Below are 12,091 nucleotides of genomic sequence, written 5' to 3' on the forward strand. Positions count from 1 at the left end.
CAATTATTATTACTCTCTGACCCAGCCCGTTAGTGTTCGTCTCTTAAGTGGTGATATGTGAAAGAATATTGTGTCCAAAATAATGCATGTAATATGACCTTTTTATCCTTATAAGGATGAGAGGCACCTTTCATTTTTTAATTTTTTGGAAAAAAAGAGTTTGTATTAATAAAATAATTATTATAGGGAAATTACATTTGGATCTAGCCTATGCGATGTGACAGAGCAGGGCCGCACACGTAATGACCGCCGGACAGCTGAGTCGTAGATGATCTGCATTGATTACATTCTGGTATAAAAGGATGAAGGGCACCCTTTCATTTCATCATTTCTTACTCTGACATCACATTGCAGATTTCTGAATGGGATCCATGGGATCCATCTATTCATCTTTTCTCTGCGGCGGTGAAGGCTTCTTCGGTTGGGATTCATGACTTTCATCTCTAGGCGGAGCTGTCACTGCAACTTCACCGACCATCCTGCTGCCAAAACAATTCCAATTCAGATGGAACTGATGATGACATGAGATGATGTATGTGATTCGAAAAGAAAAGAACTGAAATTTGGAATTTTTGTGAAATCTCGCGATGCCCTGGAATTCCATTGGTGAAGTGATGTTAAACATCGAACCCGTCGTCGATGTCTAAGATGGGGTCTTTGAGGTTGCATGCATTGAAAACTTGCTCAATGACTTGGATCACTGAATCTTGACTTGGTGGATAGAGAGAGAACACTGCACAGTAAGAATTCAAGTTTATTTTTTTTTCCCTCCCAAAACCCATGAATGAAATGGGTTTCAGATACTTTGTAAGTTCTTTTTCTGGAGAATGCAAAATGCAGAGATCACATACTAAAAGTATATAATTTGGAGGATTGCAGAGATTAAAGGGTAACAACCTTCTCCCAATCTCTCTTTCTTTCCAATTTTCTCCCCCTTACCTGTCTCTTTCAAATTCTCTTTTTGCTCTCAGTTTTTTCTCTCCGTTGTCCCATTTCTTCTACCAACTCCAACTAGAGAAAAACCAAGAAAAGCCTGAAAAAACGCCCTTTCTTCTTTCTTCTCCCTAATTGCACAAAACCAGAATTTCAGAAGCCCTTAAAATGATGAAGACGATCAGATAAGAAATCAGAAAACCCAGAGCCCTTTCCAAAACCAGCAGAAGAAACTCCCAACCCAAGAATTGCAGAAATCAAAACCGGTAGAACCAAAAACCCTAGAACCTTCTCGTTTTGGGTTTTCCATTTCAGATCTCAGGAATTAAATTTTATGAATTTTTAAAATTCCCATCTCACATGACGGTTCTATGATGTTGGTAGACATTTTTATGATGTTCGATTCATCGCTGGTCATCATCATCATCATCTCTGGCAAGACACTCTTTTCGACTTGTGGAGCTCTGAATATAGCGGAACACCAATTGTTATGCTTTAATCATTAATTGCTAAACTAAATTATAATGGTTAATATGTTCATGATTATTTTTATAGATCATTATCCACACAATATTAGCAAAATTAGAGTAACTGAATATCAAAGCTTTTTTGACGAAGCTACTTCTACTTTTAAAAAACAATTCACAGTCTTGCAACTGAAAGTATTGATCGGTTTCAGTGTATCTCATGGTCAAAATGAGAGCTTTCATTCTTTTCTTCTTAAAACTTCAAAATGATATTGCTACACAATAGTGAATCAGTACTTGCTATAGCAATAATAAGATGTAATTGATCATCTTTTATTTGGAATAGTATGACCCCAAAAAGATACAAATAACTTACAAATTTAGTTTCCTCCAACATCGCACTTAGTAAATAACTCATAAAAATCTGGACATTCGAAGTTCAAAAAAATAAAAAAAATACTCAATTACTCTAGTTCTTTACAATGTGGAAAAGGTTATATGTTATAAAAAAAAAACTATAAATAGCTTTTCTTTCCATAGATCGGCATAACTTATGGTGTGACTCATCATGCAAAAGATAGTTATAATTAAAAGAGAACATAAATTGTGTATATCAAAACATTAATAGCTAGCATGTAAGGGTGTCAATGTTTCCTGAGTACCGAAATCGTTTCGTACTGAATTATCTATACCAAACCGTACTGAATAAATTCAATATGGTATCGATATGAGATATCTATACCGAGTCGGTATTTGGTACGGTATCGATAGCGTTAAGCTCCTCTCCAATGAGGTATCCAATGGCTGGACCGGCTGGCACACATCCCGGCATACGCTCAATGGTGTGTGCCAACCATCCCAGCCATTGGATGCTCATTGGGCATTCCCTGGGCAACGCGTTCATTGGATAGGAGCTGGATCCGTATTGGTATGGGCATAACATTTAACATCATATCATACCGATACCATACCAAATACCTATACCAAATAATATCGAATCGATTCAATACAATATCGATATGAGATACCTGTACCGAATCAATATTCAATATAGTATTGGTATGGGGTATATGTGCAATTTACCGTATTGATTGACATCCTTACTAGCATGTAGTGTAGCATGTAATCAGTATCATGACTTCAACATTTCATCATATTCATTTGAATGGTGCAAAACAAATTTTAATAATAGGTCCAATGGAATGGCTCAACTATTTAAAATTCGTGTGATGATACACTTAACAAAATGGAAAAATTTCTTCTGAAACCCACAACATTTTAGTAAATGGTATCGATATGATGTTGTATCAATCTAAACCGACAACAATATCGATACTGGTTGGTCGTATCAGATTGGACCAGAACATTGGATCCCAAAAAAGTACTAATATCATCATTTTTTAACCATTTTACCGGATCTGGCTCCTCTCCAGCGCACTTGTGCGCCGGATGGGGTCCAGTGCACATCGTGCGGCTGGGGGGCTCCGATCTACACCATCACATTCATCCCGATGCAGTGGCATGTGGATCGAGGCCTCCCGAGCTGGACAATGTACGCTGGACATCGTCCCACGTGGGAGAGGAGCTCAATCCCATTTTACCCTCTGACAATATCGATACCACCAATCCCTATTGATACTGTAGAACTTTAGATAACTCACAAACTACAGATCAAAACAGCACCAAAGTTGGGTCAAGTTAGGCTCTAGGGTAGGCCTATAATTCCCCACAGTATCACAGCAAACAGCCCAAGGTTTTGGGTTCAATCGAAGATCAACTATATGCTGTAAGTAGACCTAAAACAAAGCATACAGAGAAGGTATAAAACTGAAAGGGCCGATGTTCTGTGTGCAGTAGCGCAGTCCATGTCCAGACACATGGGTCTGCCATTCAGGGGGAGTAGGGTGGTCATTTTGCCCACCCCCATGTGTCTGGGCGTAGCCTGCACCCCCGACACAGAGAACATTTAACCTTAACAAAATCAGGTACAAGATCTTCCCAATAAGTACTGATGTCGAGTAGAACAGAAAACAAGAAGAAGAAAAACCTATCTCAAGCTGAGCAGTCTTACATTGTTTATATTTATATAGAAATAAAATAGCCAAATTTGAAATGTTTTGAAATTAAATATACCATAATGCAAGAATCATTACAAACCGTAATATTGATTTGATTTCATTTTCCTTGATTTCCCTTGCAACCAATCAAACTAACAAGAATAACCATGTGTACAAATTCTCTTCTTCAGTCCAATCAAAGGTCAGACAACGTAGATGAAGAAATTACCCCTTCACCAAGGGTTACAAGAAACAAGTCCTAATCAAATTTTTTTTTTTGTACAACTATGGTTATTAATATCACGATACCAATACATTTTGATCCTAATTGGACAGTGTTGCCTTCAATTTTAATAATAATAAAAAAAAAACAGATTTTCCCTTAGTTGTTTGGTTGTAAGGACAATTTAAACGGAAGGGTAGAGAAATTTTCAAAACTACCAAAAAAAAAAAAAAAAAAAAACTTGTGGAATCATTACTCCATGTATATCACAAACTCCAAATCATACCATATTTGATTATTAAATTTCAATTTACTTTACATCCATTTCTCCTTGGTTTAAAAATAAAATAAATATTACATTTAAAATGTATCATTACTAAATAAGATAAAAAATTTATTTAATTTTTACAATAAAATAGATAATGATTACAAAAGTTTCTTTTTCCCTTTTGAATAATTTCCCTTTCCCTTCCCCTTCCCCTTCCTTTAATTTCTCTTCCAACCAAACGTAACCTTATAAACCGTTCTACCAATACAGGATCAGCCAAATATCAGTACTGGCCTACTGGCCTCGGCTGATACCAATACAGCCGATCTGATACCAATATTTGATTCCATGTGCACAACTGCTTCAAACACAACCCCTCCCCTCCCCCCCATTTTTGTGGATTCGTGAGGATTCTTCTTTGCACCACATGATAACTGCTTTGGCTGTTATCCACAGATCGATTTCCATAAATGTAATGAACGATCACAGCCTACCTATTGTATAATCACAATGAAGAAAGCTACACTATTCCACTATTGTCTGAATACTTAAGGTGCTGCAATAAGATGTCTGACAACAATGGATGAAAAATTGGAGCAGCAACTTCATTATTTCATTTACTGTGTGAACAAATGAATGATTAAGGACTTTCGACAAACTAGATTAGTGATAAAGAAAATATCATTAGACATCAGGTACCCTTATCTCTAGAATGTCAGCAGTCATTTAGAAGGCAGGGTTTTGAGATCAATTTCATTTAGAAAAGAAGGAACAATAACCGCCTGCTGAACAACAAAGCCAGCCTTCTGGCAAGCATCTTCAAGAAGCTTCACTTGTGAAGGCCCATCTGGACAAAATGCAATTACAGCTCCTCCACTTCCAGTAAATTTTGAAGCTGCTCCCACCCTTCTGGCTACTTCCACCATCTCTATATTCAGAGAACCGAGTGCATCATCTCCAAACATCTGCCTGTGTTACACACGAACACTGAAATTTAGTAATATGAACACCAAAGAGAAGGGTGTGTGGAGGACACAACCAACCAAGACTGTCAATCAAATGTACATGGCCAAATGGGTGTAGCTGGGGGCATCTTAAATAGGTGCTAACTGATGGTAACTAATGTTTACATATACCTCAAAATTCTGGATGTAATAGAATTTTTTTTTTACCTTCGAAGTTCAAAATTACGATTAATAAGTTCTGCGAGTCTGGTGTAGTCCTTTTCAAGTAAGGCTGTACGGCCTTCGAAAGCAACATTTGCAACTTCTGTCATTGATGATATTATAAACTCATCACCGTCAAGCCACCTTTTACAAACAGTACTATGTACCTGCTTTGACAAGTATTTTATTAAATAAAAAATAGAAAACTAATATATGTGTTACAACAGAATGATAACCAGTTACCAAAATGTAAAAAAGTAAGCTTCCCCCCCCCCCCCCCAAGCCCCCTTTTAGGGGACCCAAAGTGACAAGTGGAACCATGCATTATCTAGATTCTTAGAGCCAAAGCTCCAAATATTTTGAAGACAATCATAATATCCAAGCACGGGATGATTAGATGATTTTTCTTGATTCACTCTTCAATCTAGAAGATCAAACAATACGACCCTCCCCAAAAATATCACATCATGCCACATTAATAATTAGGCAGAATTTGTAGTATGGCCAACTCCCAACACAAGCACTCCCTGATGAATGTTATGCAGCAACCAAAAACTTCTGTGATGATGTTTTGCGGGACATTAGCTTTTTCAGTGGCGATCTTTCTGGTTAGGTGTCAAAACTTAGAAGTGCACATATTAGTCCAAAGACTAAGCATGAGAACACCTAAAACAGATAAAGCCCCAGTTATGGACACCCATTACAAGGCAGATCTGTGCAACTTCTGAGTATAAAAAATAAGTTAAGAGAGATTAGGAAGACAATAACAGAACCCAACCTTCCCAGAATCACTCGGATTTTCAGCATAAATGAGATAGAGAGGAGGAAGAACACTGACATCCATGGGTGTATAAATGCCATGCCCCAAGTCATCCATATGTTCCTTGCTAAAATCCTGCAAGATATCAAATTTGAAATTGGTAATTGGGAAAATATAATCGAATGCCAATTAGGTGTCTGTATCACAATTTAAATATTTTGTACCATGTAAACAAGTCCCCCATAGACCTGTGCAACCCGGTCTTGAAGACCAGCAACAATTCCAAGCTGCTTCTCCGCATCAAGAATAAGGTTAGGCCTGATCTCAACTTTAACCAGATGCCGGACTTTATAGAAGTCAAGGAGGCAATTCAAGGCAGCACATACAATGGCACTGGAACCTGAAAGTCCTGTCTGAAGAGTGAAAATGTTAAGCCATACTTCATCCATCTGATGGATAATAAATAAACAAAGGCACTCAAATGAGCTCCTGAGAGAAAATATTATCCTAATATAGAATAAGACTACACATGCTATTAAAAATGACAAATGTGATTAAAACCTAGAATACAAGTTCCACCGATCAAATCATATCTGAGAGGAAGAAAAAAGTAAATAATAATGAAGGAAGATAAACATTTCAAGTAACATACTATTTAAAATGTCTAAACTGTATGGGATTTGCAAAAGAAAATCAAATAACAAATTGTGCAGCTTTGAGACGCAATCATATCTATGTTCTATAATAGAAAGAGGAATGTCTTAGAGGGTCCATTTTCTTTGCTTGAGTGACTCGTGCGAAAGCCGCTGATCGTAGACCACCCTTCGTTTGCTCCATTTGTGATTGTAGACCACCGTCCGTTTGCTGGAATACAAAGAGAGAACGAGCCATAAAGAGTGGAGTCAGGAAGCAAGCACGCAAGAAAGCCGTTGTTCCCCTGCAAGTTGTTTTGTTTGCCTTCCCTGTCGCTATTGCCTGCAAACCCCCTCATTTGGTTGATCAGTCTACGTCTATCCATTGTGACCAAGTGGTCATGGGTTCGATTCTCTGGAAACAGCCTCTCTGCAAAGCAGAGGTAAGGCTGTGTACATTATGACCCTCCCCAGACCCCACAGTGGCGGGAGCTTCGTGCACTGGGTATGCCCTTTTAATGTCTTAATTTATTCCCACCATAATGCCAGCTAGTGGATTGGCCAAATAGACACATATGGGGAAGGGGGCATGCTTTGCAATGTGCAAACAGAAAACTGAAACAGGAATTGATCTATTTGTGGCTTGAACATGTGCATAAAGAAGAAATATATATTAATTGGATAGATATATCATCTGCATTCAAACTTTAATTGAGATTCCAACAGTAAAAAATCATTTATCAAAAGACCTATCCTGATTTCTAAAAGAAAGACATAACCTGATATCCAAAAGAAAGATAAATATGCTATAACATCTAGTCAAAAGAGAGATAAACATGCTATGACATCTAGTGACAGCAGGTAATACTTTTTCAATTTCACGCAGAGCACTTTTTAAACTGCAAATCTGCAAATAGAGTTGATCATATGATGCTTGAGCTTGTAAACTTGACTACTGATAAAGTTTCAGATACAAGGTCGGTTTGGTTCAGTTGCCACATTACAGATGAATGAACAAAAGGTAGAAGTAACCCTGTTCTTTTTTTGCTTAGAAGGTAGAAGGAAACATAATTTAATTGGTACTAAAAGACAAAGTGGGTGATTTCACAGAGACGATCCCTGGATTGGGCAAGCTAGAGTGACACCAGCAGTTATATCACTCTTCCTTTGTCCTCATTAATACCAAATACAGCAGAAAAAATACAGATTACATATAACGGAATGAAGGACGGACAGTATTAGGAGTAGATACAAAATAATGATTAAACTCCCTGCTTTAGAGAAATGTAAAATGGGTAAGTAAGTATGCCGAGAACAAAGCTCAACACACAGCCAATAATCAGAAACCCTGACTTGATTTGGTAGATATCATCACCCCCGTCCCAACCAAAAAAGGAGAAGAAGAAATAGAAAAAAGGGTGGGCTGTGGGGTTTGAGGTATGATCATAACTAAGTAATCGTACAGCTTAACATTCAATCAATTGAGACATCCTCCTGGTCACAATGAATTTCCATTCATTTTACCAAATGATAAAATGAAAGGAAAAATATGAGTGCTGCAATACTACATAACTATAATATCTAAGGAGTAAATATACCAGACAGCCAATTTGCTACTACTGCTACTCCCCCTTGACGACAGTTTCTAATACACCTTTTGGACCGCCAAAAGCCACAATTAAAGGCTTCTCTAAATCTATCAAAATCATAAGGGAAAAACCAATGGGATGTCTCGGGAGATTATTTATAGGAAATATTTGCTGAAGGAAATGCCCAGGTTTTATATGGCCTTTGGTTAAAAGGGCGTACCCAGTGTACGAGGCTCCCGCCACTGCAGGGTCTGGGGAGGGTCATAATATACAAGCCTTACCCCTGCTTTGCAGAGAGGCTGTTTCCAGAGACTTGAACCCGTGACCACTTGGTCACAATGGAGCAACCTAACCGTTGCACCAAGGTCCATCCTCTTTATATGGCCTTTGGTTGCCTCATAAAATATATAAGAAATAATAATAGAAATAGGCATCTTAAGTTATTCTCAGAACCAATGAGTGAATGAAACAGTAACTAAGACTACTCAGAAGCAGCTACAAATATTTCAATTAGTACCTCGTGAAAATTACAGGAATAGTGTCACTGAGTGTTTTTGGAAGTGCAAGACAAGGAAAGAAGTCACCTTATTGGTTAGTAAATAAGCAGTTGTCTCTCATACAACAATATGTTAAGGATGTGCAAGCTATAGCAGATGCTTACCAAACCTACGTGCAACTTGAGGCTTTTTGAACAAAGGAAACATTCTTCCCAGTCCTTTCATTATTATTAGATTTTTGTTATATATATATCCCCAAAGAAATCATAAACTTGCAGCAGAGTCACAGATGCTGAAATAAGTTGTTCCTTCCCATAGAATCCACCTTCCTGAATAACATCCTACTAGACCAATTATTGTAGTTCATAACATTTGCATGACATTTCCCAAAATAAGATCTTTTGGCAATTGTTGACAACATAGAAAACAGTACTGGAATCTTCAAAATCATATATTCATCATAGGTATATGGCACTAACAGTTCTTTTTCAAATCTGCACTGCTATCTCAAACCCCACCCCAAAATAAAAATGTTGCTGCAACCCTTTACCTGACGAGGGATATTGGTTTCATATGACAGCGTGAAATTCCCACCATTAAGATCAATCTTGTTGTCTTTACAATGATGGTAAAAAACTTTACAAATCGCCATAACTAAGCGCACCCCTCCATAATAACCTTCATTTTGTAAGCGATTCACCTGCAAGATGAATCTGTAAGCATGCTGATGAAATGGAAATTTAAAAGCGATCAGATACAGATAAAGACATTCATAACAGAACTGCAAACCAAAGAACAGCTTGAGTTAGAACTGATAATATTTGTAAAGCGACTTTAGCATGAAATATTTTACATATTTGAGGTTCAAAGATGGAGTAATAACTTTGAAAGTGAATGCTTTAGTCAATAAATCTGTTTAATTAGAGCATGCACAATAACACCATGCATACAAAAAAACCTAGAGCCAAGGGAAAACAATTTAAGATTAGAGTTGCCTTATTGAGTTTAAATTTAACAAATTCAAAGTTCAAAAAAGCCAACCCAAGACTTCTCTTGCTGTGTAGGCTACTTAACCAATCAACTGGATGGCAAGATGATGCAGATCTGAAAGTGTATTCAAGGAGGAAGAAGGCTGCTGCCTAGCAGCCACGATTTTGATTTTTGTACCTGGGTTGTTTTAATTTTTTTCTTATGCCTAGTTTTGGTTCAGTTAGATTAACCGGTTGGGTCAATTTAAGTTGTGGTTTAATTTAAGTAAGTTATTAGATTTTATTTTACCTTGGGTAATTGTTAGTAGTTAACTCACATCAGTTAGAAACTGATTGCGCCTCGTACTCCAAGCAAAGAGGGGCCGGTTGGAGTTTCCTATTTGGTCCCTTGCTGCTTTTCTCTATTATTATCTACAGAAGCAACCCAAGAGGGCAGACTAAGCCCACGATTTGTCTAAGAAAACATAGCTGTTGCTGCTTGCTGCTCTCCCGTGGAGATTCCTTGGTGTGTGATCTAAGGAGGAAGGGACTAGTGTTCGATCAAGTTGACTCCTTGCGGTGTGAAACCCAGGAGGCTGATTCATGCTTGTGTTTTCATCCTACCATTGTTCTGAGGCTGTTAGAAGACTCTTCTCTGCAACCGATCCCTTCGAAGGAAGACACTCAAAATCCTGTTAGTTTCTAATTTTGTGCCAACCTTCTAATTCTGTTCCCTTCCTCCCCTGCCCAATCTAGCCATCAACTTTCTCCCATATTTTGATCAAGCCTTATACCCTATGAGAGGACCACTCGATCCAAATCTTAGGTCCATTGGACCATTGGATCTGCTGCTATTGATTTTCTCCCTCAACCTATTTGTGTGTTAAGTTTTCTGCAGTTTTTTTGACCTGTTTATGAAATCGGTAGGGAGGATTTAACTTTCTGATTGCATAGTGACCTGTGGTATTAAGTTCTACTTTGGTTCAGACCTTTGTCAATATACCTCAGCCCTGTTCTAAGTTTCTAAACTGTTTTCTGTTTTAAATCCCTGCTACTGTAACCGATTACATATCCTCACCTGTGCTGCTGTGCTGCTGGTTAGAATACTTTTAGATTGTCTCCTTTATTGTGCTTCCATTCCATCCTAATATTTAAAACTTTGTTTCATGCCCTTACCTGAGTTTTCCTTAAGCTTGATTCATTCCCTGGTTTAAGATCCTATTTCTGGGATTTTTTGAGTGCATTCAAACTAGTCTTACATTACAAGATGTCTTATATTTTAATTTCTATGTCATCTCATGTGTCACTGTAACTGGATGGATGGCCAGCTCCAAACTTTGAATCCATGAGCCACAGAACAGTCCTCACTTTAGCTGGACTGAAAGTGGATAATTAAAGATTCAATTACATTTGTCCATAACAAAGAATACATAACTCCCTTTTGCTGCTGCAAGCAATTCTAACAACCTTAAACGCATAGCATAGTTATCAAGGCGGGAAGGTGACCATGGCATTTTAGAGGGTCAAAATTCAAGGCGACACCGCCATGATGGCAAGGCGCCCGCCATGGCATCCAAGGCGTCCAAGACGACCAAGGAGCCTAGAACGCCGACGCCTTGATAACTAATTGCATAATAATGTTGTAACTCGATTCTACAAGTAGCAGGAAAACCCAAATTTATGAATTCCCAAAAGAAAAACAAGCACATCTGAGGGAGGCACGAAGCAATTACCTTCGGATTATTGTCCATTTCTCCCCTTACTCATATAATCAGTAATGTATAGCATAGAAAGGAAATTTTTGAAAATTACAACAACAGGAAATGTTTGATGAAACAAATTCATAAGAGATGTCCCACCACAAACTTAATGAGACAGACAGATCATATTAATAATTATTAAACACAGTTTAGAGAGAGAGGGGGAGAAATCACACCATGAAAGTCAAATTAGCTTGATCTAAATCAAAAACAAAACAAGCCAAATCATCTCCAGAGAGAGAGAGAGAGAGAGAGAGAGGGGGGGGGGGGACAAACCATTTGATCCATGGAATTGAACTGAACAAGATCATGGCGAGGGTGGGGGCGGATGATGAGATTGTCAGAGGGCTCCAACTTAACAGAAGCATAAAAATTGCCAACACTGAAAGAGATGGTCCGACCGAAATAGACATCACTAGGGTTTCCAAGGAAGCCAACTCTGGCATAGGCCTTGTGCTCGATAATGGCGATGGAACCATCATCGTTACTCATTGTAATCCTGCTTCTTCTCTTCTCCGAATTACACCCATCATCCAATTCCACCATTTCTCTCTTATTTATAACAAGAAACAGAGTAAGACACGATCCGGTGGGACCTGGATTTCAGGCGAAATACGCCAAATAAAGTAATACAATGAAAAAAGATATCCCAGTAAGCTGGATCAGAACTTCTGGTTGGTTTTACCTTCTTCTCCCTAGTTTTTCTCTATTTTTTCTTTCCTTCTGCTAACTGTGGTAATCGATCCTCTGTTTCAATCTCCCAACAAACTA

General features: G+C 38.1%; 1 protein-coding gene across 1 annotated transcript; it reads right to left on the reverse strand.

Moving 5' to 3' along the window:
- Positions 1 to 4,614: 4,614 nt before the first annotated feature.
- On the reverse strand, positions 4,615 to 11,866 carry LOC122672484 (glucuronokinase 1-like). Its single transcript, XM_043869948.1, has 6 exons — positions 11,597 to 11,866; positions 9,143 to 9,292; positions 6,099 to 6,287; positions 5,893 to 6,009; positions 5,121 to 5,281; positions 4,615 to 4,917 (listed from the first exon to the last, which is right to left on the reverse strand). Exons 1-6 carry the CDS (start codon positions 11,864 to 11,866, stop codon positions 4,671 to 4,673), a joined length of 1,134 nt encoding a protein of 377 aa, XP_043725883.1. The 3' UTR covers positions 4,615 to 4,670.
- Between the last annotated feature and the right edge of the window lie 225 nt (positions 11,867 to 12,091).

Source organism: Telopea speciosissima, chromosome 8 (assembly GCF_018873765.1).
Source record: "Telopea speciosissima isolate NSW1024214 ecotype Mountain lineage chromosome 8, Tspe_v1, whole genome shotgun sequence".
In the NCBI taxonomy this organism is placed as follows: Eukaryota; Viridiplantae; Streptophyta; class Magnoliopsida; order Proteales; family Proteaceae; genus Telopea; species Telopea speciosissima.